At 44.7% G+C, this 26774-nt stretch overlaps 1 protein-coding gene across 1 annotated transcript in view; it reads left to right on the top strand.

Moving 5' to 3' along the window:
* Positions 1–26774, top strand: part of HUNK (hormonally up-regulated Neu-associated kinase) — a 115105-nt gene that overhangs the window by 37247 nt on the left and 51084 nt on the right. The window contains exons 2-3 of the mRNA XM_004468610.3: positions 8271–8563; positions 21813–21868. Of these exons, the coding sequence (XP_004468667.1) occupies positions 8271–8563; positions 21813–21868 (349 nt within the window). The remainder of the gene's footprint in view (positions 1–8270; positions 8564–21812; positions 21869–26774) is intronic.

Genomic DNA, 26774 nt, shown 5'->3' on the forward strand with positions numbered 1-26774 from the left:
AACTTGAATGTTTTTTCACCCACTCTACGGGTTGGTTCATTGACAGAGGCTAACAACAGTAACTGTGTCATTTTAAGAGCACTCCCTGTGTGCCAGGCAGTTTACTAGGTGCTTCACGTACATATTGTAGGAACCAGGTAGTTGATGGAAGTGTGTGCAGTTACTAGGTCCATATGCTGTTTTGCATCCATCATTCTTAGAAAAACTCCACACTGGAGCTTTTCCTTCAAATGCATAATGGAGGCCATCAAGCATGAATCTCTCTCCTCATATTGGGGTCCACATATTTCCTTTTCTCCTTTTCTATGTTGGAGAGAGTCTTGCTCCCCTTTTCATCCGTGACAGACTCCCACCCATTCCCCATCTCTCCTGTATCTTCTATTTTTCCATCTCCAATGGCTTCTAAGAAAAAAACTTTTGAAGTGTGCCCTTCCTCCTACATCCCTTTCTCCCTTGAAGATCGTTGTCTTTGCGCCTTCCCCTCGGATGCTTGTGTTCCTTGCCTGGGTGCTCTCCACGGGCATGCTCTTTTTGTGTACTCTCATTCATGTCAACCATTTAATTAATCCTAAAAACGGATGGTACTCACACCCATGTTTCCAACAAGTCCTCTTTCCTGAACTCCTTGGCCCCTGTGAGTTTTTCAGACACAGCAGTTCTCAGCTTGTCTCCTGTTCATGGACCTGCTCCTTCTCCCAGGACTGGTACTGCCACCTACCCTTCCACCCAAGCCAAGAACGTGGGGGAGTATTCTGGATGAGCTTTCCTGCCTCTCTTGGGTTACCAGCTTACTTTATTCCTTCTTATTCTGAATACAAATGCATTGCACTTCTGCCCTTTTCATGGTCACTCTGAAAATGTTAACACTCATTCTTGGCTGAGCCAAGTCTAAAAGTAATCAGCATCGCCACCCTCTCCACTAACACAAATATCTTAGAATCCTCAGTTCTGATCAGCTGCCTCCAACCTCTATCCTCCACATTCCACCTTGGTTTTATACCCAACTACTTCGTTGTTATTATTATTGCTTTAATAATAATAAATACTAATACTGCTTTTTAAAGTTTGCCCATATGCCATTAATTTCTTTGTTCGTCACTTCTCTTACTCCTCAGTCTGGGTCAAGCTCCTTCTACCCCCAGGACATCCTTGAATAGTTACTTTCAGTAAGGGTCTGTTTTTGGTAAACTTTCTCACTTTTTTTTTAAAAGAAATTTTCTTTTATTTGCTTTCACTCTTGAATGATTGTTTACTTGGGAATAGAAATCTAGTCTGTCTTGTGGCTTCTTTTGTGGCCATTGCCAGTCTATGGTTTCTGCGATGTAGGTGATGTATATTTTCTTTCGTCTTCTTCTAAGGTCGTCTTGTCAATGTTCTGGAATTTCACTATGATATATCTAAGTGTAGACCTATTTTTATTTATCCTGCCTTGAATAGGTATTCCATGGAAAACTTTTAATTTCTTATTTCAGTATTTGCCTTTCTTCCATTCTCTCTAGTTTCTCCTTTTCATAACTTCTTTTTTGTATGTCTAATGCCTTTATGTTCCTGTGCTTCATTCTTAGGCATTTCCTTAGACCTATATGTCTTCCAGTTTATAAAATCTGTTTTTAGATGTGTCTAACATTTAATCCATCCACTGAGTTAAATTTTAATGACTGTAGTTTTGATTTCTGGACATCTGTTTGATTTTATTTCAAATACCTTCTTTGAAAGCATTTTCCTCTTTAAAGTTATTGTTCTTCCTTTTGCTTCATCATTTAAAACATTCTTTTTAAGAATCTCTTTTCAGTAGTTTTATTGTCTGTGGCTCTTAGTTATCTAATCCTGCTGTTGTCTGTTCATCTTGGCTTGTGCTTTGTAATTTTGGGTTGTGAATTTATTTTATTTCCACTGGAAGGTAATCCATGGGAATCCTGTATATCCAGGTTGAAGATTTTGCATTTTACTCTGGTTCCTCATGAATTTCACCATTCTGGGACCATTGTTCAAGTTATTTTCTTGCCTTGGGGGATCTCTGATCACTTAATGGAAGGCAAACATAAACAGTAAATGCCCACGAGGTCTGGCTTGTTGGTCATGAATCCACGGGGGGGGGGGGAAGCTTTTTTCCATTCACCCAGAACCCAACCATGCACCAGACAAGTTCGCTCGTCCTCCATCTTCCTGTGCTGATGGGTGGTTTTTGAGTTCTCCCTTTTGTTGACAGAGCTCAGCTTAGCAGGGAATAAATCTTAAAACTAACGTTAAGGCCTGAGTCTTGGCTCATAATCTAGGAATGCCCTATTTCCTGAGACCTGTGGCCCTCAACCCCCATACACTGAGCAGCTACCTAGGGATTTTAGATCTACTCACTTTGGGGGATTTCCTTTTCTCTTCTGCACTCAGCTAATTAATTAATTAATTAATTTTTGTTTTCAGAATCTTACTTAAAAGTATTCAAAATTTATAAACACACTATACCCACCAAGCATCAACTCCCTTTTCTTTCTGTTCCCTCCTCCCCCAATACCTGGCAATTTCTACTCTAGTTTTTGACGATAAATTTGCTATTTCTAGATATTTCATAGAAATAAAATCATACAGTATTTGTCCTTATGTGCCTTGCTTATTTCACTCAGCATAATGTCTTCAAGGTTCCATCTATGTAGGACCATGTATTAGAACTACATTCCTTTTTAGGGCCAAATAATTTTCCATTGTGTAGACACACCACATTTTGATTAACACTCATCTGTTGATGGACCCTGGGACAATCCTGAATAATGCTGCTGTGAACATTGGTGTGCAAGTATCTGTTTCAGTCCCTGTTCTCACTTGCTTTGGGTATATACTTAGGAGTAGACTTGTCAGGTCATCATGATAATTTCATGTGTAATGTTTTTGAAAAACTGCCATATTTCTTCCACAGTGGGTTCACCATTTTTCATTCCTGTCAACAATGCATGAGGGTCCAAATTTCTGTTTTTGTTTTTTAATAATAGCCATTCTAGAGGGCCAGCTATTTTATTTAAAAATTGACTTGCTTGGACAAACACTCACCCAGTGAAGATTTAGCCCTACAATATTTTTATAAGGATTGGTACGGCAAACTTGAAGTTTTAACACTTGATTTTAACATTTCTGGGGTGAAGGAATAAATAGAAAGATGCTGGACCCTTTTTTTCCCCTTGAAAATCTGTTGCTGCAAGGATTAGACCTGAGCAGAAGAATTAAGCAACAAATGGTGTAACCACAAAGAATGTCATTTTCAGACACTCCTATCAAAAGTATATCTCAGTGTGTGTATATATGTACACACACACACTGAAATATATTGTGCTTTTTATAGTGGTGTAGTATAAAGTGAGTACTGCTTCCTATTGTCTCTTACATGGTAAAAAGTGTGCAACGGGTGGCCATGCTTGTTTATTTATCTATTTTTTTAATTTATTTCTCTCTGCTTCACACCCCCCCCTCCCCCCCCAGTGTCTGTTCACTGTGTGTTCTTCTGTGTCCGCTTGTATTCTTGTCAGCAGCACTGGGAAACTGCATCTCTTTTTTGTTGTGTCATCTTGCAGCGTCAGCTCTTTGTGTGTGTGGCACCACTCCTGGGAGGGCTGTGCTTTTTTCCCATGGGGCGGCTCTCCTTACGGGACTCACTCCTTGTGTGTGGGGCTCCGCTACGCGGAGACACCCCTGCATGGCACAGCACTCCTTGTGCACATCAGCGCTGTGCGTGGCCCAGCTCACCACATGGGTCAACGGGCCCAGGGCCTGGGTTTGAACCCTGGACCTCCCAGGTGGTAGGCGGATGCTCTGTCAGCTGAGCTAAATCTGCTTCCCAATGTTTATTAACTCTCATTCTAGATAAAATTCTTAAACTAAAAAAATAAATCTTTTGTTGATTTCATCCATCACTCATAGACATTGGGGGTGAGTGGGGGAGCATGGTTTTATTTGTTTTATCTTGATTTTATTGATCGACCACAGCAAAATCATTTTTCACAGATGTGCCTGAGGAGACTTCCAGGGTTTAGATACTTTCATACCCTTACCCTGAACCAGACTGGGAGTTCCCAGGGAAGCTGAGGCTTGAGTGAATCAGTGAGTCTTTGCAGCAGTGGCGAAAGACCACTGTTGCTCACTGGAATGTGCTAAACTTGCTTCTTTTACTGCCACTTGGTATCTTTAAGACTGTCTTGGTTAATGTAGTTTATCTTTTCAGCTGGAGATCCATCATTGCACTGGTCTTCATCCCGTTAGCACATTGGATCTCCTTTCCCTACAGATATCTGAGTAAATTAATAATTTTTGGTAGCTCCCTTTGCTGATCATTGATTGCCTTCTCCCATCTAGGTTGTTATAGATGACGTTGATTAAATGTGTAAACAAGAACAGAATTCCATTTTCAGTATTACCAATGCAGAACTTGTAAGTTTGGGGGATGAGTGAAAACAAGACCGGGGATGAGCTCGTGTTTGAAGATGGAGAGGAAACTTAATAGGAAACCTTCACCTGATTGGGCTCACTTAAAAGTTCAGGGTTTTGGCTGAGGGAGTCGCTTGGGGCTCAGGAGACAGCTCAGAACCAGCAGAAGTTGGGTCCGAGGACAAAACGATGGGGGGGTCACAGCCCAGCAGGAAGTCCGGGGTTTGAGTGCCTGGTGTGAGGGAGAGGGACTGGATATTTCCCCACCCCTGGGGTTGCGCCATTACCCTTGCCTTTCACCTTTGGGGAAGGGAGAAAAATGGAATGGAAGGAGAGCAACAGGTGAGAAGAGCTGGAAGAAGTGTTTGGAAATACTGCGTTTGCACAGAAGAGGGAGAGTAGTACCAAAAGACTGCCCAGCGAAGGACCTGGAGCCACCCAGTCCTGGCACATTGAAACCAAGACATGATGATGGCCCACCCTCATGAGAAGAGCCACCCTTCCTCTCCTTTCTGTACTGAAGGATCTGCATTGCATAGACACTGCTCACCAATTACGGAGCCTCCCTGAGGCCCTGCTTCTGGCAGGGATCTGGAGGGATCCAGACCTGTCTCCGGGGGTTTGGGCTTGGGGGGAGCAGAGGGAGGATTGAGGGTCACGAAGGCACCATTAGATGCCCCTGAGAGTGCAGTGAAGGGGAAAAGTGAGGACAGAAAGTGAGAGACGCTGCACAGCAAAGGTGGTTTTATCCACGACTGCCAAGCAGCGTCTTATGATGCCTGGGAAATGTATTTTAAGGGGACAGCATAAGGTAGCCTCCCCTTCTCCCCCCATAAGAGTGGAGTGTATTAGTCTCCTGTGGCTGCTGTAACAGATGATGCAAACTTAGTGGCTTGCAGCAACAGAAATCTACTTTCCTGTTCTCAAGGCTAGGAGTCTGGAATGTTCCTTGTTTCATCTAACCTCTGCTTGGGGCCATATCACCCTGTCTTTACAGGGTCTTTTCCTCTATGTGTCTGAATGAAACCTCTCCTGTCCCTTCTCTTATCAGGTCACTTGTGATGGCATTGAGGGCCCACCTGGATAAACCAGGGTCATCACATCTCAAGATCTGTAACTTAATCCATCTTCAAAGTCTCTTTTTCCAAATAAGGGCACATTTACAAGGTTCAGGGATTACGATTTGATATCTTTGGGGACCATTATTCAACCTTCTACAGGCAATTAAAGAGCTAAATAAATTATCCTAACACTAATTGCGTGCTCTGTTAAAAAAAGGCACACCCTATTACTGCCAGGATTTGAGACTGTTGTTTATTCAGTAGTGCTTTTAAAACTTTCATTGCCAAAGGGAGTACTTTTAAAAGAACTGCAACAGAGTCTAACAAAGACAGAACCTAATTGTGCTTTTCAGCATCCCTCTCCCCACCCAGAGGATCTAAAGACACATGCGCGCACACGTGCACATGCATATACACACACGTGCGCACACATGCATTTACACACATATTTTTTCATGAGTGTTTTAACAGCATGCAGACTAGCATCTGCTGAACTAGTCTGGGAGCGAATCAGGCTCGAGTCAGGGTGACTTTCCTTGCGGTGGGTGGAGAATGTCAGCTGCCGGGGGGACCGAGCAGGCCCCCCAGCGCGGGGCGCGTGTGTGCAGAGTCTCTCCGCAGCGTGCCCTGCCTCTGTGTTTGAGTTCCCCTTGTTAGTCCTATCTTTGGATTAAGGCCCTGAAAGTCCTCATTTGAATGAGATTGTGTTCTCAGAAGAGATAATATATTAAGCTGTTCCCAGCTATTTTTACTTCAGTGGTAAAAAAAAAAAAAAGTTGGTTCCCTAATTGATCCTGTAGTGGGACCCATTGGGGGTCATTTATGGTTTATCAGGTGCCGGTGGGCATGGACGGTGGGCGTGGACGGGGAAGTGCAAGGAAGGAGAGGAGTGGTCCAGGGAGGCGCGGCTTGAGAGAGCGCCTGGAGGGGGGAGGGGCTTAGGGTGCGATGGAGACCGGGATCCCGCTGGATCGAGAGGGATCTTGCTGGATCGAGAGGGCCGGCGGTGCCGCGCCCTGAAGAGCGGGCCCCCGTCCCGTGGGGACCCGTACGCCGCGGGCGGAGCTTCAGGCAGGAGGCTGGAGGCCGGAGGCCAGCGGGCCAGGCCGGTGGCGTCGGTGGCAGAGCACAGAGTGGATCGCAGGGGCCACGATGAGGGAGGCTGGACGGTGACCGCAGACCCAGGCCAGGGGCAGCCCGGCTTAATTTTTTTTTTGTCAGGAACCCATGTCGGCCAAGAATGTTTGAGGCCCCTGGTGGCTAACGTAGGTACATTTGTTGGGGTGTAAATTATGCACCTGCACCTCTGGACTCCTATACAAGTGCAGTGTGACACAGTTGTCAAACCTGGTTACAGAAGAGGAACCGCGGCTAGAACGGCAAGGTCTAAGCTTTTCACCCTGCGCCCCCCGTGGCTCGGGAGTCTCCGATGAGGGCCCCTCGGGATGGGTGCGCCTCACTTGGAGAGGATGGCTGGGCACTTGTAAGCGAGGTCCCGAATGGACCCGGCTGGTGACCTGGGACAGAAGGGAGGAAAGGAGGGGAGGCAGTTAGCAGAAGGAATCGATGCGATTGGATGGCTGATCACACTTAGAGGAAAGAAGAGGTGAGAAGAGAGAAGGGGGAGGATGGTTAGGGTCTGATGACGGGGAGGGGAGAGGTGAGAAGAGGTGCAGATTTGGGGGAAAAGGGCAATCTTCCTTCCTCTCCTCTTCCCTTCCCTCCTTCCCCTCCCTCCTCCTCCTCCCTCCCCTCCCCCTCCTCCCTCCCCTCCTTCCTCTTCCCTCCCCCTCCTCTTCCTCCTCCTCCCTCCCTTCCTCTCCCTCCCCCTCCTCTTCCCTCTTCTTTCTCTCCCTCTCCCTCCTCCCTCTTCCTCCTCCTCCCTCCCCTCCCTCCTCTTCCCTCCCGCTCCTCCTTCCTTTCTCCTCTCTCTCCTCCCTGTTCCTTTACCTTTAGCTGGAGGATCTCTGTATGTGACAGGCTGATTGTGGGGAAATGAAGACCCAGGAGGAGCTTCCCAGTGGCAATTGGAGATGTAACCCTGGGACAGCAATGGAGGACAGCAGTGGGAGGCTGGGGGAGGCAGGGGGAGGCTAGGGGAGGCTGGGGGAGGCTGAAGGAGGCAGGGGGAGACGGGGAGAGGCTGGAGGTGGCCGAGGGAGGCTGGTGGAGGCAGAGGGAGGCTGGGGGAGGCAGGGGGAGGCAGAGGGAGGCAGAGGGAGGCTGGGGGAGGCCAGGGCCCGACAGGGCCAAGAGTCACCCTGTGCTGTGATTTAGCAAAGGAAGGGGGTCAAGGCTCAAGACCAGAGACAGCCTGGCCTGAGAGCCTGGTCCCAGGCTGGGGAGGGGCGGGGAGGAAGGGCCAGGAACAGGGCACCCCCCAGGTCCCCAACCCCGTGGTAGGTGGGATGTGCATATTTGGCTTCTTGAGTGGGGCCGTGGTGCAGGCCCAGACCTAGAAGGGCTGATGGGAGGATCCAGTGCCCCAGGAGAACTTGGTATTTCACCGCAGTTTCCCAGTGGAGAAGCAAGCCTGGCATTGACCCTTAACTGCACCCGCCAGGCAACCATTTAAGTTTGCTTAAGGAAAAGTCACCGTCTTCCTAAATGTTGGAATCTTTTGATTTTTCTTGATGTTATTATTTTTCTTTTTTCTTTTTCCCCTAATGCTTTTTAAATAAGTTTTTTCTCCCAGCACAGAGAAGCAACTGTGTATTTTCCTGGGGTTTTTGTTCATGGTCAAGGAATACCCTTTCCAGGTCATGTCTGATGATAGTCATCCTCTTGGTTTCTCCTTAGGTGGCCATAAAAGTCATCGATAAGAAGAGAGCCAAAAAGGACACCTATGTCACCAAAAACCTGCGGCGAGAGGGGCAGATCCAGCAGATGATCCGCCACCCCAATATCACCCAGCTCCTGGATATCTTAGAGACTGAAAACAGCTACTATCTGGTCATGGAGCTGTGTCCTGGTGGCAACCTCATGCACAAGATCTACGAGAAGAAGCGGCTGGAGGAGTCCGAAGCCCGCAGGTACATCCGGCAGCTCATCTCAGCAGTGGAGCACCTGCACCGGGCCGGGGTGGTCCACAGGTAAGGCTACACCCTGCTGATGTTGGCTGACTCTTTGCTGAGCGGGTGGCAGTGTGTTTTGCCATTCTTCTTCAGTTTAGTTTTATGGATTTGTTTAGTGAGTTAGCTTAGTGGGAGTGTGTGGGTTAAAAGAGTGGAGTTTGGAGCCAGACTGCCTGGGTTTGCATCCCACCTCTTCCCTTTGATAGCTGTGTGACCTTGGACAAGTTACTTAACCTCTCTGAGCCTTGGTCTCTTCGTCTGCAAAATGGGAATAATAATGGTACCTACCTTGGGGTTGGGATAAGGGTAAATGAGTTAATATATGGAAAGAGCTTGGAACAGGTTTTGGTCTGTAGCAATTTTTCCTCTTTCCCTGCTCTTCTTATTTGCAAAGTAGAGACCAGTTGCTCCAGTGCCTGAAAGAAGAATCAGTATTGAGATGATTGTTTTTCAGTTAGTGCTAGAGATGGTGCTTTCTTTGCATTTGCTTTACAGACAGTAGTAGCTTTTTTCAATGAATGGAATGACTGTCTGAATAGTGAACTTGCCCTTGAAAGCCAGGGATGTTTCCCATAAGCAAAACAGACCTTGTAAATAATCACAAAAATCAAACTTTTTAAATTTTTAAAAATAAAATAAAATAAAATAAAACAAAATATAAAATAAAATAAATGTGCTCTCTCTTCCTCGCAAGAAAATGTTGGCCTCACCAACAAAATGTGGTTTTTACATCATTAAATTACAATCAATAATTACTTTGTTATGGCAAAAAATTAGGGTTCATGTTTCATTGAATCTCCTTTTAAAAAACAACATCAGGACATAGAATGTGTATATATACACACATATATGCTTTAAAATTTTAAAAAGTGAGATACAATTCGTGTGCCATAAAATTCACCATTTAAAGCATATTAAAACGTGCAGCCATCATCACTGTCTGATTTAGAACATTGTCATTGTCTCATACCCATTTGCTGTCAGTCTCTGTTCCCTCATCCTCCTAAGCCCCTAGCAACCATGCATCTATGTTTTGTCTCCATAAATTTTGCCTATATGACATTTCATATAGAGTGGAATCATATGATATGAGGTCTTTTCTGACAGACTTCTTTCACTTGGAATAATACTTTCAAGGTTCACCCATGTTGTAGTGTGTCTTGGAACTCCATTTCTTCTTATGGTTGAGCATCATTTAGTTTTTTTGATGGATATACCTAATTGTGTGGTTATACTGCCTTTTTTTTTTAAGGAGGTCCTAGAGATTGAACCTGGAATCTCGCACATACAAAGCTCAACCACTGGGCTACACCTGCTCCCTGATATACTGCATTTTGTATCATTCATCCCTTGATAGACATTTGAGTTGATTTCTACTCTTTGACTGTCAGGAAGATGCTGTTGGGAATGTTTGTATACTAGTTTTTGCGTGGACATATGCTTTTCTTTCTCTTGGGCACATACCTACGAGTGGAATTGCTGGGTCACAGGCAACTCTGTTTCAACCTTTTAAGAAATCACAGATTCTTTCTTTTCTTTTCTTTTTTTTAAAGATTTATTTATTAATCAACCCGTCCCCCCACCCCATTGCCTGCTCGCTGTGTCCATTCACTGTGTGTTTTTCTTTGTCTGCTTGTATTCTCATTAGGCGGCTCTGGGAACCGATCCTTGGACCTTCCAGAGTGGGAGAGAGGTGATCGTTCTCTTGCACCACCTCAGCTCTCTGATCTGCTGCGTCTCTTATTATCTTCTCCTCTGTGTCTCTTTTGTTGCGTCATCTTGCTGCGCCAGCTCTCCGTGTAGGCCAGCACTTCTGCGCGGGCGGCTCTCCTGTGCAGGGTGGCACTCCTGCGTGGGGCAGTGCTCTGCACAGGCCAGCACTGTGCCTGGGCCAGCTCTCCACACGGGCCAGCTTGCCTTCCCCAGGAGGCCCTGGGCATCAAACCCTGGACCTCCTATTTGGTAGACGGGAGCCCAGTTGCTTGAGCCACATCTGCTCCCCACTTATGTTCTTAAAATGGAACAGCTCGGTGCCTTCCATCTGTTCGAAAAGCCGTTCATATTCTGATCAGCAGAGAAGGCAGCTCTAGGCCTTTAATTAATAGAGCACAGCCACTTTCAAGGTGAGAGGGCAGTCTCCTTACAGCTGGAACCAGCACCTTTTCTACCCTATTGTGCCTAAAAACAGGGACTCCGTGCAGAGGTCCTGGTGCCCAGACTTGCCAAGGCACCGTTCTGGCCGCTCATTCCCTCACTGAGATGTGAGAACCTCTAGGGCAACATATTTTGAGTCATGCGTGTTGTCATGAAATCACGCTTCATTGGAACTCGTTGAGTTTGGATCAGCAAGGAAGGGAACATTTAGAAATTTTAAGTGAATAGTACTATTTTTGGCTCTTCCAACAATACCCTTGTGTAGCCTGAACAGTCATAGCTCTGCCATTATTAGGAAAATGACAGTCCTAAGGGTGCCTGGGTCTGCCTTTGTTTATTAAGAAGACAAAGACAGACGCCTCACGAATGAATCAGCTTAGATTACCGACTCTGCTGGTCACAGAAGAAAACAGAAGCAGGGGGCTGGAACTGCTGGAGCTTTCTCTGGGACCCGGGGTGTCTTTGCAAGGGTTTCGTGCTGTCAAAAATAAGATGAGCGCTGAGCTTCTTGGGATTGCAAGGACAACAAAGAAAATCAAGTGAAAGCTGTGCTTTGCATGCTGGTCTCTCTTGCTGGAAATTCTCAACAACCCTTTTAAAGTAATTTTAACAAAATTCAATCCCTCTCAGTGCAATTACTGTCAGAATGTCAAAGGAACGAATTTAATAATGTTTTGATAGCAAAGATGGTGTGCTTTTTCTTTCCCTCATCTCAAGCTTTCTACATTTTCCTCTTTCCTTGGAAATATATTCATAATCGGATAATGGCAGGTGCTCAGCTCTTTTTAACTTAGAAAGATGGGAGATACAGGTAGAGCTTAGGGGAGGATTTCTTGGTTTTTCTCTCTAGAAATCATCCTGATGAGCGTGAGCTCACATGGACATAAGTGTTTGAGACGTCATGTTAAAATATTTGTTTAGAATATGTTCATGGGTGGCCTTTAATTGAATTTCTTGACTTTCCAAGATTCTGAACCACTAATTTTTAGCATACATAAACTGGAAGACTGCCATGTTATTTACTGTAGCTCTTTCAGTGGTGGAGTATGGCCTCCTTTATGCTGCAAAGATGGATTGCATTTCATAAATTATTTTGAGCTTAGTGTTTTCAAATGAACAGGAGAGTAGAGCATTTCAGAGATGCCTTGGGAGTCCTTGGTGGGAAGATTTCTGAGCAAATATATTGGATCATCCAAAAGGATTTAGGATGAATTTTTGTGGCTACATGGATAAAATGATTTAAAGGGCTTTTGGTGATGTATGTCAGAGAGGGGTTTAAAACCCCTCCTCTGGGTAGGCTGTCATGATTACCTCATGCTAGCAGACTCCTAATTTCATGTGATATGAAATTTATGTTTAATTATGTGCCCAGAACTGTTGAAATATCATTTAAAGGCAGCGAGTCTTCCAAAGCACGTAAATATTACCAGTAGGGGACAAACACCGGTTTATCCTCTCATAAAGCAGATTCCCTTGTCTGGCAGAGAACTTCCGTCTAAAGTGGCCTGCCTTCGCCTTTGCGTCTTTGGCTACTGAGACGTTCATTTTCCTTTCTGTTTTTCAAACGTGCTGACTCCTGAAGAGCTGACAGTCTGCCCATTGTCTTAACTTGAACCAAAAAGAGCTCTGATTCTGCTGAGAGGCTGATTTTAGACTCATCTGCTCATTCAAAATCACAAAGTCCAATCAGACTCTACAGAGGAAGCCTACTGGGGTAACACAGTCCAAGCGGTCCCTAAGCAGGAAGAGACCAGTTCTGGGAGACCCCTCTCCCAAGAGAAAGCCGCATGATCAAAGGAGGCAGGGCCTGTGCTTGGGCCGTGCCAACCCCCAGGGCCCTGACCTTGTTCCTTCACCAGTATTGGGAAAAGGCTTCCCACATTTAACAGGAATGCAGTGGCCCGTCAAGGAGCAGGTACAAGTGTCCTGTTCCGATGTTGAGAAGTTCTTTTGAACGTTTCCATTTTCTTGGGGAGGGAAGGGAAGTCGGGTCAGTGGGAGAAATCCTTTCTGCTTCCCTCTAGGAGCTGTTGGGGACCCCAGGACTTCTGTCGAGCGTGAGCGTGTATCTGGAGGCGCCGGTTATAGCAGAGGTTTTGTGTCAAATTGGGTTTTAAAATAATACGATTGGAAACGTGAGATTTTGACTGAGCTCTAGCTGCACGACTTGATGGATGGAGATGGCCAGTGGTTAGTGACATTGACCCAAAACCTACTTCTTCTTCCGGTCCCACCTCCGATCTCTCCTCCTTTGGGAGGCCCTCCAGGCTAAGCACCCTGGTCAGTGACCCCCACAGAACCATCTGCTGTGCTTCCCCAACTCTCAGGACACAGTTACTCATTTAATACCTGTCTTCTGCCTTGGGCTATAGGCCCACTGAGGTTAGGAACCCTGCCTATTTCTCCCTCTCTGCCCCGCAGTGTAGCCTGTCCCCTGCCCACTCAGCATGCAGTAGGACACTGTGGAATGAACGAAGGGAATTTGAATGAATACATGGCAGTGTCAGAGTTAGCGTGCGGGGACCCAAGCCTTCTGGCCGCCACGTCCATGCTCTCCCTGGAATATTCAAGGGAGTTTCTTCGTTGACTCAATACCAACTTGTTTCTTTTTCAAGTCACAGTTTGTTGGTGTGACATCTCTTTATTGAATAGCTCTTTCTTTTTAAAAACAAGAATCCCTTTCTGGAAGCCTTGTAGGAACTCAGTAAAGGTTTCACTTTGAAGAAGCAAATCAGGAACATGCGTAACAAATTCTGCTTGTGTTATACCAAAATGCCCACATTGTAAATAAATCAAAGATTTCAAAATCATTTGGATTTGATACAGTGCTTTTGAAGATAAAGCCTAATGGAGAGAGAAAAAAACAACCACTCTCTGGTCTGGTTCACTGTGAAATAACCCTCGCCTTGGGGAGTTGTGTGCTTTTCTAGGATGCTTTATTCTTAGCTTATTACTAATGAGCTTAATATCTGTCTTGGGGCCGTCCCTACAGGCAAAACTGTCTCTTCCAACCCTAATCCCGAGGTTGCTCTTGTCTTCCCAGATACTCTCCCGTTTAGAGGGTTCTGCCCCCAATACTGTTTGCTTATCGCCAAATTAATCACCCTTTTAAGCCTTTCCTGGAGTTTCCCCCTGCACTTCACCTTCCTTTTCCTCACTCCAACCTCTCCCCGCTCACTGTCCCGGAGGCTCCCGCTAAGCCCTTAGGCATACGTTTTCTCATTTCTGCCTGCCCACGACCCTGCCGGGCAGCCCCTGTTCTGATGCCATTTTTCAGCAAAGAATCAGGTCAGAGTGCGTAGCTGACCTTTGCAGGGCCGGCCGGGTGGAAAACCAGGTGTCATGCTTTGCTCCCTGTGTTTGCTCTTCCCCTCAAGTCTCCCTCCGCCCCTCTCCCTTCCCCTCAACCCAGGCCGAGGCTGCCCAGTGCTTCCCCTCACCTCAGCCTCAAGCCTGAGTGGCCCCCTCAGATCCCTCTTGAGTTCCTGCCCCCCGGCCTCGCTGCTGGGATGAGGTTGGGGAGACTCTGTTTCGAAACCTAGGGAACAACTCTTGCTTCATTCTGGGTCCCACTTTCTGGATGTGTGTGCACAGACCAGCACACACAGCCGTACATGCACACACTCATCCACACACATGCACGTGCACATAGGAATGCGCACATGTGCACGCACACTCAAGCCCATACACGCGACACACGTACACACCCATACACACCCGTGCACACTCGGGCACATGCACACACATGCTCACATGTGGGGGCACACACGCACATGAAAACAACTCACACATATGTGGGTAGCTGCGCACACGCATGCATGCACACAAACACTACCTCTCACCCCTGGTACTACGCACATGAAAACAACTCACACATATGTGGGTAGCTGCGCACACGCATGCATGCACACAAACACTACCTCTCACCCCTGGTACTGCTTCTGCCTACAACGGCTCTTCTTCCTCGTGGCCCCATCTGCAGGACCCCTCTGTTTGTTATGGCAACAGTGTCCTCCCTGTTGCTGTCATACCCTGGGCCTGGAGGGACAGTGCCTGGAGTTCATTGTGGCCTGTCTCCCAACGTTAAAGATTACCATCTTCAAAGAAACGGCAGGCGGAGTTTAGGTGGGTGGCTGTGGGGTGGGGGCAGGAAGCAAGGGGCGGGCTTGGTGGCCTGTGGCTGACCCTTTAATTGTTACTAATGGCCTGTTTGAGCTTGTTCTTTTGAAATAACTTAGAATGAAAGGCCCGTGGTTCTGGGACCCTTCTGTGGGGGAGTGGAAGAGAGTCCAGGTCCTCTCGCCTTGCACCCTCTCTCAAATCTTAACAGCCAGGTACCCTTTAGCCCTTAGGCACAAAGTGGGCTGGTGAGACCAGGCCCACTGGGCATTTCTCCTGCAGCCGCCTGATTACCAGAAAAGGGTCCGACTCCTGCGCAGTTCCCTCCTACTGCTTTGCCAAAGGCCTGCAGTGCCTTCTCCTTGGTTGCTTTCCTTTGTTTTCAAGACACCCCATTTTCCTGGAGCACTGTCCTAGTAAACAACTCTTCCAGCATCCCCATATATCTGGAACGCTCCCCCTCCCCTTTCTTGCTTTTCCTAACACCTCACTGAAGCCCCTTTAGCCACGACAAAACTATTTCCCATCCACCCAAGGGCCATTTTCTTCTTCCATCTTCTTTTGAGTTGTAGGCCCCTGGATGCTAGAAGAAATCCCAGACAATGGGTTGGCCGAACAACAGGAACTTAATGGCGCATGGTTTCAGAGACTAGAAGGCTGGCTTCCTCCTGGGGTTGGTATCTCCCGGCTGGTGGGAAGTCTTTGGGGTTCCTTGGCCTTTCCTTCATGGGGCAATATGTGTGGCAGCGTCTTCTCTTTCTCCTCTGGGTTCCGTTGACTTCCAGCTCTGGCTGTTCTCTGTGGCTTCTCCCTCTCTCTCTGACTGTCACTCTACTTATACAGGACTTGTAATGCTGATTGAAAAGTCCAACCTGATTCGCTTGTAAGTTCTCGAAAGGACCTTTTTTACAATGGGTCCACACCCACCAGATTGCAGACCAAGACCAAGAACATGTCTAAACTGGGGTCCGCTGTTCAATCCACCGCACCAAGTAAAGCTGGACTTCCAAGTTTGCCTGCCATGGGGAGGAATTCTTCAGACTGTAAGACTGAAGGAAGATCCCCTACATCTCTCTCCCCTTCCTAAAAGTAATTCATCAGATCATGGACCGTGCATGTGAAATAGAGCGTTTCACTCTCTCTGGAGCGTGCGCGACTGCCATTAGGACCTTCCTCCTCATTCTGTTGCTCTGACCTAACAGGGTGGCCAGATTCTTTGCTCATGGGGATGGCACTCGAGTAAATACCACATGTAGTAGGTTAAATAGTGTCCCCCCAGTTCTTGTCTACTGGGAACCTCAGAGTATGACCTTAGTTGGAAATAGGGTCTTCACAGATATAATTAGTTAAGGTGAGGTCATGCTGGAGTGCAGTGGCCCTAAGCCTATAACTGGCATCCTTAAAAGAAGAGGAGAAGACAAGCGTACACACCCAGAGAAGAAGGGCATGTGAAGACGGTGGTAGCGATTGGAGTGGTGCATCTATAGGCCAAGGAACGCCAAGGATGTCGGCAACCACTAAAGTAGAAGGGCTTCCTTAGAGCCTTCAGAGGGATCATGCCCGACACCTCGATATTGGACTTCCGGCCTCCAGGACCGTGAGAGAGCAAATTCCTGTTGTTTTAAACCCCACATTTGCGGCAGTATGTTGCGGCAGTATGTTACGGCAGTCGCGGGAAACTAATACACCATGCTTTTCACATGGGCCACAAGGAGCTTTTCTGATGGAGCCAGGTTCTAGATAATAGAGGCCTGCCGGTATTTTCTTTAAGGTGCATTGTAATGTACTAACATTAAAACTGCATGAATAAATTCACCCTTCTTTTTTCGGGGGAGCCACTGGGGCTGGGGATTGAGCCTGGGACCGCATATGTGGGAAGCAGGCACTCAACCACTTGAGCTACATCTTCTCTCCAGTTCACCCATGTTTTCTTTTTCAAAAAGGGGTTTCTCAATTTTGTGGTCTCTTGGGATCATTTGCGGCCTTTTTGGTCATTGTTGGAAAGCTGGGCAGAGTCTAAATGGTCCACTGTGCCAAAAAGATTCAGGAAACCAACTCTGATGGCTAAGGATGCTCAACAGTGATCTTCCTCAGTAAGATACCTGGTTTTAAGGTACCTCATTCCTAGTACTAGTCCCTTATAGGAAAGGGAAAAATACCTAAAAGCTACTTTTAAAAATATGGTGTTAGAACCTTTTTTCCCTGAAGAGTCAGAAGGAAAGTGTTTTCTTTCCTTTATCTAGATAACCTTTCAAAAGGCAAAGTAGAAAATGGAAATAAATAAAGCCAAATGAGGTAGAATTTAGGGTAAGTAAGTTACACCAATGGCTTTGGCAAGGGCTAATATATAGCGCGACTTTCCCTTTCACTAGTCATGAACCCTTTGGGCAGTTGAAATGGCTATCATAAAGTTCTTTGAAACCACCCTGATCAGCCAGGTTTGTTTTGTGCATTTTTCCTGGGAAGATGGTAACTTTTTTTTTTTTCAGATTGTCTGCTCCCAGTTGTCTGCTCTCTGTATCCATTTGCTGTGTGTTCTTCTGTGTCTGCTTGTACTCTTGTCAGCGGCACCAGGAATCTGTTCCTCTTTTTCTTGTGTCATCTTGCTGCATCAGCTCTCTGTGTGTGCAGCACCACTCCTGGGCAGGCTGCACTTTTTCTGTGCGGGGTGGCTCTCCTTACAGGGTGCACTCCTTGTGCGTGGGGCTTCCCTATGCAGGGGACACCCCTGTGTGGCACGGCACTCCTTGTGCGCATCAGCACTGTGTGTTGGCCAGCTCACCGCACGGGTCAGGAGGCCCTGGGTTTGAACCCTAGACCTCCCCTCTGGTAGGCAGATGCTCTGTCCGTTGGGCCAAATCTGCTTCCCAAGATGGTAACTTTTAACTGGTTGCACTCTCTTCATTTTGCCTAGTTTTATGGCATTTTCCTTATTTTAAAGGAAAATGAGGTTTTATAACATTTTCCTTATATTTAAAGTGGTTATTTTTTTCTTCCATGTTTCTTATTTTAAGCCTTCCATTTATATCATTCTTTTAATCAGTGCAATTGTTCTCTAGGCTTTTGTGGTCCCGAAATTACCTAACCTAGTTTTATTATTCTTGGCAATTACTTTCTCTTACCTCGCTTCTTTAGGCTGTTTTTCTCCAGTGTTTGTTCTGAACCAAATTTCTCTCTTAACTCATTAGTACTGCTTCCATTCTTCCCAGTGAAAGAGGTTTAATTTCACTTGAGACAAACTGTCTGTCCTTTAGATTAACTAGTGCTGCCCACTTTATAATCAGTTTTCCCGGAATCCTAGGGCTGGCACACTATTTTGCCAATGACTGCCAGTGTTTGGCAGTTACGGTATATGCTTGAATATAAGGTCAACATTATGTCTAATTATGCCTTAGAAAAGAGGAGGTGCCTTATAAAATTCTTATTTAGTCTCTCATATTTGAGACACTATCTTAATTATTTTATTTTCAACAACAAATACCCAGTTGGAGAAGACATATTAACCTTGACTGGATTTACTGATAGTTTTGGGTGCCTGGAGGTCACCCAATGAAACTAGTAGAAAATGAAGCAGTGGCATTTTACATGGCTTTATTATTAGCTGCTAAAAATATAACCTCATGGTTGCAAGGGTTTTTAGAGACCATTCTTAGAAACAGCTTGGTAGCATGATTAATTTATAGAGATTTTAGATCGGTGTTTATGGCTTGGGATGAGATTTTCAGGAAGTACATCTTACACCGAATGAAAAAGTGCTTTCTCTTCAATATCTGGTGAAGTTAAAGATCATGTGTACTGAAAACACGGCAAGATGACTCCTGGTGCTGCCTGTGACAAGGTTGAATAGAACTGTTTCATGATACATGAAGGTTTGGAAACAGTATTTATAAAATTAATTATATTTACATCATACAATTTATGGTCTTACATAAGAAGGTGTAACTTCAAAGGTAATTAGTATAAATAGTCTGATAATTCCATTGCATTCCTAAAGATTATATATTTGTGTTTTCAAAAAACCTTTTTTCAGAGGGCAAGTTATTCCCATTGGAAAATAGGACAAAGGTTACTTTATATTTGGGGTCACCCTGTATTTGGACATAGGTGATACCTTTTAAAGGATGTCCTGGTTTTAAGTACTCATTTATCATCTCATTTGAATTGAACCGTTGGAGGTATACAGTTCTTCCCTCTTGTGGGTGCGTTTGGACTGGGGAATCTGTATTGTAGGTTCAAGTACAGACGTTTCTTCTCATCTAAGTGTCCAACTCTAAGGCTCCCGGCAGCCTCCTGGGTTTTGAAATCCATCGGGCACTCTTAGTGCTGGCCTTTGCTCTGCATTGATTCCTTGCCTCTTCTTTCCATCTTGCAGTCCTGCCCTGCCTGGTTCCTGTATTAGCAGCCTTGCTGCCTTCCCCACCAGCCTGTCGACCTTGGTCTTCTTGTCCGTTTGTTTTCTACCCTCTTCCTGGGCAATCTCATGTACTGAGGGTGAAACCTGGTCATCTGCATATATCTTGACCATAAGGTTGGTCCGTGCAATGTGATTGCTCTTGTTGATTAAGAACAAATATGGATTTCTGGCTTCACTTGTGAAATGGGATGAGCTGGCTGTGTGGGGGTAGTTAGAGGGAGACAGCTCTCCTGTCTTCTGTGGTCCCATCCACTGTTCCTGCTTGTCTCTAGGAGCTAAGGGTGCACATCACTCCCCATTTTTGGTATCAATGATTGTGTTATTCTTTTCCTTGCAATAGAGTTAAGAGGGAAAAAAGAAATATCTTGTGCCTATGTCTCTATTCAGAGGTGGGAAAATAAAAGCTTGTTCAGTAATGGTCTGTGTTTCAAAAACAATGGAAGAGAGCGTATTTTTTTTTAATGGAGAAGGATATGCTTACGTATTTAATATTCAACGTGTTGGGAAGCAGACTTGGCCCAATGGATAGGGCATCTGCCTACCACATGGGAGGTCCACGGTTCAAACCCTGGGCCTCCTTGACCCGTGTGGAGCCGGCCCATACGCAGTGCTGATGTGCTCAAGGAGTGCTGTACCACTCAGGGGTGTCCCCTGGTAGGGGAGCCCCACGCGCAATGAGTGCACCCCGTACGGATTGCCGCCCAGCACGAAAGGAAGTGCAGCCTGTCCAAGAATGGCACCACACACACGGAGAGCTGACACAACAAGATGATGCAACAAAAAGAAACACAGATTCCCGGTGCCTCTGATAAGGATAGAAGTGGTCATAGAAGAACACACAGTGGGTGGACACAAAGAGCAGATATCTGGGGGGGAAGGGGAGAGAAATAAATAAATAAATAAATCTAAATATATATATATATATATATATTCAACATGTATCTAGGTTGAGAGACAGCAACTTAAGATGCCAGAGTTTATAATGGTTGATGTAGATGGTTCTGATGACCAAATCTACACTTTTCCCCCTTTTTTATTGTGTTAAAATACAGAAAATTTGCCATTTTAACCATGTTTAAAGTACACAGAAGTGGTATTAAGTACATTCATAATAGTGTGCTGCCAGCATGATCTAGTTCCAGAACTTTCTCATGACCCGACAAGAAACCAGTCCATTAATCAATCATGTAGTGTATGTGTATGGTCTTAAATATGAAGGTGACAGCTTCATAGGCAAATAATATAAAAAGCCATTTAACAATTCCTTTGCATTCTTAAAAAGTACATATTTGTGTTTTCCAAAGGCTTTTTCATGAGGACAGAGTCTTCCCATTAGAAAAATAGTGGAGAAATCCCTTTATATTTGGAGTCACCCTGTATTTGGATATTTAAAGAATGCCCTCGTTTTAATACTGTTGACCCTGGCAGCCACTGAGCTCCTGTCTGTCTCTATGGACTTGCCTGTTCTGGACATTTCATGTGAATGGTATCATATAGTATGTGGCCTTTTGTGACCGGCTTCTTTCACTTAGCTTCATGCTTTCAGGGTTCCTCTATCTTGTAGTGTGGATCAGAAACTTATTCCTTTATGACTGGATAATATTCTGTTGTATGGGTATATGCCAGGTATACACTTTCACCATGTTTGTTCCTTCTGAAGTCCCAAACCATCTCTAGTTGGTAATCTAGCTTCATTGTTACTTGGTGAGTACCTGGGATTTGCAGGGTACGGGGCTGGGAGGCGGGGAAGAGTGGGAAGTAAGATAGATATGTTCCCTGCCCTCATGGAGCTGACAGTCTACTGGTAAAGGCACACGGGTACCCCTCCTTTCCACCTGCCTCCGATGGAGCATTTTTCTCCCTTGCGCCTCCTCCGTGAAAGGCACCACCCACCGGCTGATTGGCAACCTCAATTCCCCTTTGCCACGTAGGGTTAATACATTCATAGGCATCACCGGAGAGGAAGGATGCACACATCCTTGGCATCTGTTAGTCTGCCATGATGCCTGTTGGCTGAGTTGATGAATTTGTGTGTCTCTTTCCAGGTGGACCATACAATTAGGGGCATCACCTGCTAGCTTGTGGATGACACTCAGGCTCTGTAGGTTGATGAATTAAACCAGCTTTTTAATTTATTTGGCTTCAGTCTTTTCTTCAGCCGCTTCCCAGAATCTCTTCCTTACTCTGGCTGGTGTTGCCTTTAGTCTCACAAACATACAGCCATATCATAGTTCCCAGACTGCTCAGACAGTCCCTGTCTTTAACCATGTGCTTCAGTATCTTTTAACTCAGATTCATTGGAATTTCCAGGTTCCATCAGCTTCCGTCCCACTTTTTCTGGAAACTTTTCCTAATTCCTGCTGCCTCTGCCCTCCGTTGCTCTGTCTTCTCTGAAATCCTTTACCTGCAATTAAATATGGCATATTTTATAAATATTTACTTCTTGATTGAGTGGGCTTTGGCAGAAAGGTTATGGGTCGGGTCAAAGTGGCTGTAAAAGAATTCACTTCCCTTCTGTAAAATGTTATTCCCCTATTTCAAATGCTTATCTGAAATGTTGTATGGTTTTATTTATTTCAGAGACTTGAAGATAGAAAATTTGCTACTAGATGAAGACAATAATATCAAGCTGATTGGTATGACTTTTCTTTTTTAAACAAGGTTATCCTTAAAAATGTTTATTGTCCATTCTTTTTTATTTCTCGAAGATTGAGTTTGGGAATTATCCCTGGTTTATTTCTAATTCCCAGATGATGCTTCTATAATAGATTACCTCCTTTTACTTAGGATATTTAATAATTGGTTTTGCAAATGAAAATTGATATTAATAATTGCTTAATCATAATTAGGAAGGTAAAATACTGTAAAGTGGCCATGACACGAATTTCACAGCCCCAAATAAATATTTCTGGTTGCTAGTTTCTTTGGATTGTTCAAACGATAGCGTCTCCAAAAATTTAGACAGACTTGAACTTTTATTGAGCTTGTTTTTATTTGGATTATTTACCTTAAACTTCCAGTGAAAAAGAGTTTGGCTCAGAAATGCTGTAATCATCAGATTGACCAGGCCTTTTTCTGGTTTTCAGTGAATGTAGGGGCACAGAAATAAGGCGGAGGCACACAGTTTATTTCTCTTTTTAATATAATCTTTATCTAAGTTCCCTAGAACAATGATGGTTGTGTAGACAGAAATGCCTACAGAAGGACAATTTAGAATTGCGTGCAGGTTGGATAGAAGATTTGGGAGAGAGTTGGTCCACAATAACTGAGGGTCCGTAAGAAACTGCACTCCACAGCTCCTTGACACTTTTATTTTTGCCTGGATGGACGCTCTTGGCAAAATCTCACACCATTTCCACAACAAGATGTCAGCCAATGCCTCTTCAATTCCACTCTTCTTTCTTTTCCCACTTCAAATCCAAGGAATTTCTTCCATCTCAGTGGCTTGAAAAAGACCGTCTACATTGGAAGAAAAGAGGACATTTTATTTGGCAAATACTGAAAATCTTCCCAGGATTCTCCAAAATATATCACTCAAATGACTTATTAGGTATTTTGGAGTCAGAGCTGATAACAGATTCCAGGCTGCCTCTTGATTCCAGGCTGGGTGGTTCAGCACCGTTGACGATGTTTAGGGTCTCATCCCCTAGAGGAAGCAGATTTTGTTTCCAAAAGCTTCTGAAAGACTCAGTTCTTAGCAGACTCTTAGACAGTTCAAAGGGTTTCTTTTTATCAAATTGTTTTACTGTGGCCTCTTAGTTGTGAAAGGCTTGTGTTGGACTCCCTGCAGGATGTCTTCTATCCTTGGGTTCCAGGGGGGTCAGTGGCACTAAACAAAGGCACTTCCCAGTGGGGGTTGAGGAATGAGGAAAGGAGATTTTTTTTTAGGTTATCTGGCTGGCTGACCTGTAACTTCTTTGGAAAATGTGGAGGTGACAGGAACAGAGTTGTCCTCACAGCGGCAAGCTGTAAGGGTGAATCTCCCTCCCAGGAAAAGTTGAAATAATTCACTTCCACTATGGATCATGGCAACTGAGGCTGGCAGTTCAAGCCAAGTGCAGGGCTTGAGCATCACTTCCTATAGATTGAGCATCACTTCCTATTGAGTGTCACCTAAACTGCTTCTCTGTCTTCCTTCTCTTTAAGCGATACCCCAAGATGTCCAATTCTGAGATTAGAAATGTACCATGGGATAAAAAGTGTTGAAAAACAAAGGCCTTTTGTATAGGTTAGAAGTTTGCTCAGAAGATCCTGGAAGGAGCAGCAACTGTAAACAGCGGATATGTGTACAAGCAGCTAACAGATGGGCCAAATAATAAAACCTCTTAGAGGAGATTTGCACAAACAGGGTGATAGAATGATAATACCTAAATTAAAGTCCACAGCTCACCAGGTTGCTTTTTGGATATCAGGATCCACTTCATTAAAATGCCTGGGACTCAACACCCTTTTGATGGGTCATCCTGGGTTGGCACCTAAGCAGGCATTTCAGCTGGTTCGGATGGAATAGGCCTGATTGTGGGGAGTGTCGGTGTTAGAAAACAGATTCCCAAAACTGCTTGAAGGAGGCTCTGATTAGTGGGTGTTCCCTTCTTTAGAACTTGAACTTCCTGTTCATTTAACTCCCAGTCCTCTCACCACCACCTAAAACCAGAGCCCTAACCCAGACCTGTAATTGAAAGAGGTATTATACCACCCAGGAGGGCAATTGGGATTTGCCTTTTGTTTAGCAGAATCTGCATTTCCTTGCCTTTTCCAATGGGATGGCTTGGAGGGGGAAGAGGGAGGGGTAGAGGGAAGGACAGACTGCCCCGTGGCTTGTGGGTTTTCTAGCCCTTGGTCTGGGCAGTTTGGATCAAACATCTCCACTCAGTCTTTTTATAACTTGAAAGCACTTTGAATCTTTTCTTTAAAGGAAATTGCCTGTTTTTCAAAGGTTGATTATAGCTATTACCATTTCCTCTTAAGTTTCTTTCTTTAAAAGAACTTGATTTAAATAAATCTACTTAAGTCATGATTCAAATTAAGTAGAATTACCGGGAGTAAGATTTGGTTCAATCAGGAATTTTTTTTCCTTAAAAAACAAACAAACTGATATTTGATAGTTTAGTATAATCTTAAAATATAAGAGCCACAACTTAGAAAACTTTTTTACTTCATTATTCCAAAGCACCATTTACTTGGGCATTTTTAAATTTTATTTTTTTGAGATTCATTTTGCAGCTCTCAGAAAATTGAGTGATAATTGCCTTATGAATTTACCAAATCTAATTGAGGCAGACTTGTGTGACATTACTGGGAGGCAAACTTCTCTCCGGTTTTGCAGTTCTAGTTATAGGCATATGTGTAAACTTTTAATAATTTAATTACAATTATGAATGTGAAACGTACTAGCTGTTTCTCTTCAGTATACTTGGAATTAAACCTTTTTGGCTAGGTAAACATAAGCCACTTAAATGCTGATTTTTGTCTCCTCTACTCCCTCCTCTACTCCTCTACTCCCCAAATACCCAAATACCCAAATTTATGTCCTTGAAATTATACTTAAGGTGAGATTCTGTGTTCCCAAACTTGCTTGGGAACCTGTGTGTGTGTGTGTGTGTGAGAGAGAGAGAGAGAAAGAGAGAGAGAGAGAGATCTGGTCTCTTAGCTCACTTCACCCTCTTGTACTAAAAACACCTCTTCATAGATTTCAGGGCGAAGTAGAGGATGGGAACTACATGAAGCAGTGCTTGGCTATTGACTGAACTCCATGGAGATTAGAGGCAGTCTTTTGCCTTAGTCTCAGAAATCATGAGATTAATTTTCTGGGACCTCCTGTGAGATTGAGCACATCTAATGTGGCTGTTTGTGAAACTTTCCTTAAAATGTTTCACCAAATAATGCAAGTCCATGGTGCTCTCTTTGCATTTGAACATTTGTTGCTTTCACTGAAATTCCTTTAGGGTGATTTTTAAACTGGGAGCATTTTAGCAACCATTCAATTTAAATCATGAGTTTAGATATGATTTTTCTCTTTATAAAGATGGTCCCCCCCTTCTCCTACTTTAGAGATTGGATAATTTCCAGGGCTCCTCAGATAGGGATGAGAGACCCCCCAGAGGCCTTTTTTTGTACAGGTTCTGGGCCAGGTGAAGGTGCGTTGGGAAGGTAGAGGTGGGAGGAGTGAGGGGAACCAGGAAGAGAGGAGGTAGAAGGTTAAGAGAAGAAAACAGAGTCATAAAAAAGAAGAAATTTAAAAAGTCTGTGAATACGAGCATCTACAGTTGGTTTGCTGCCCTCTCTTGTAGGTTCAGATTCTTCGTCTTCGGAGTCTGATGAGTTGGACGAGTTTGGGTAATCTTCAGAGCTTTTGCAGGTTATCAGAGCTGTGCTTGGTTGGGTTCTATTTTAGAAAGGCTGATTCATTATGCAGCTTACCCTGAGGAGGAATTTGGTGTCATGTCATCTTGGTCCATGGTATGTGAGTAACTTTGTGGACTCAGGGCTCTCCCGTTTTCTGAGCATTCCTGAAGTTTTAATAACAGTCCTGCACTTGGCAGATAGAGACATGTTAGAGTGAAGGAGAAGCTGCAAGACTGAAATCAGATATAAATATTTCACATTGAGAAGGTATGAGGGCTTGTTCAAGATGGGAGCAAGTCTCTCCTGACTTGAGAGTCATCTATATAGGGGGCCATTCGATTTCCATTGAAGGTCATTGCCTCGATCTTAATTCTGAGATCAACAAAGGTCGAGGAAAAACAGACGGAGGCATAACACTAAAAGGTCCTTCATGAGCTGTCAGTTGCAGGATCTTCAAAATAAAAAATAAACACAAATGAATGCATAATGGACCAAGAGTAGCTTTAGATGTGCGGAGTTTTTCCTCTTTCTGGTTGCCTCAGTCATCCAAGAATAAAGCAGTGTCATGTGACCTCAGCCTAATTTGCATAGCCATCTTTCCAGCATCACTTTTCCAGCCAACATTGTGTTGCCCCCCAATTTTTTTTTTTAAATCTTCAAATCACCATATGTGCTGCATGCATTGGGGGGTTTTTTAAGAGACTTGCATGAAATGAAAACATTCAGCTGAAAAAGTCAACTGTAAGTGGCGGGATCGGGTGTCACCAAGGGTGACACAGACGCCAGCCGGAGAAAATCAATCTTCCCGTAGCTTTTCCCCACTTGGCCACTTGGAAGCCAGAATGCTGACTCCACACTGCTTGCTTCCTGCCTCAGTCCTAGAAAGCAAAGCCTTTCCCCCTAGATGACTCATTGACGAGGTTTGATGGAAATATGTTCTGGTTCAGCATACTTTTAGCTCTAGCTGGATTTCACATGTTCCCAACTAAACAAGGAAACCATACCTGACGTTCTTATTTCCTTTTGTCTGGAGACTCATATCCAGAGCTTATGGTTTGCAGCTGCCACCTCGGTTTTCCTTTTGAATGCTAAATTATGTGTTAGCCTGAGAGAATGTTTCCTTTCCCACTGTCTTTTTAAATTTTTTATATTTTTTATTCCTCTCCTTCTTCGTTTCCACATAGCCTAACTTGGAGC

This window comes from Dasypus novemcinctus, chromosome 4 (assembly GCF_030445035.2).
Source record: "Dasypus novemcinctus isolate mDasNov1 chromosome 4, mDasNov1.1.hap2, whole genome shotgun sequence".
NCBI lineage: Eukaryota > Metazoa > Chordata > Mammalia > Cingulata > Dasypodidae > Dasypus > Dasypus novemcinctus.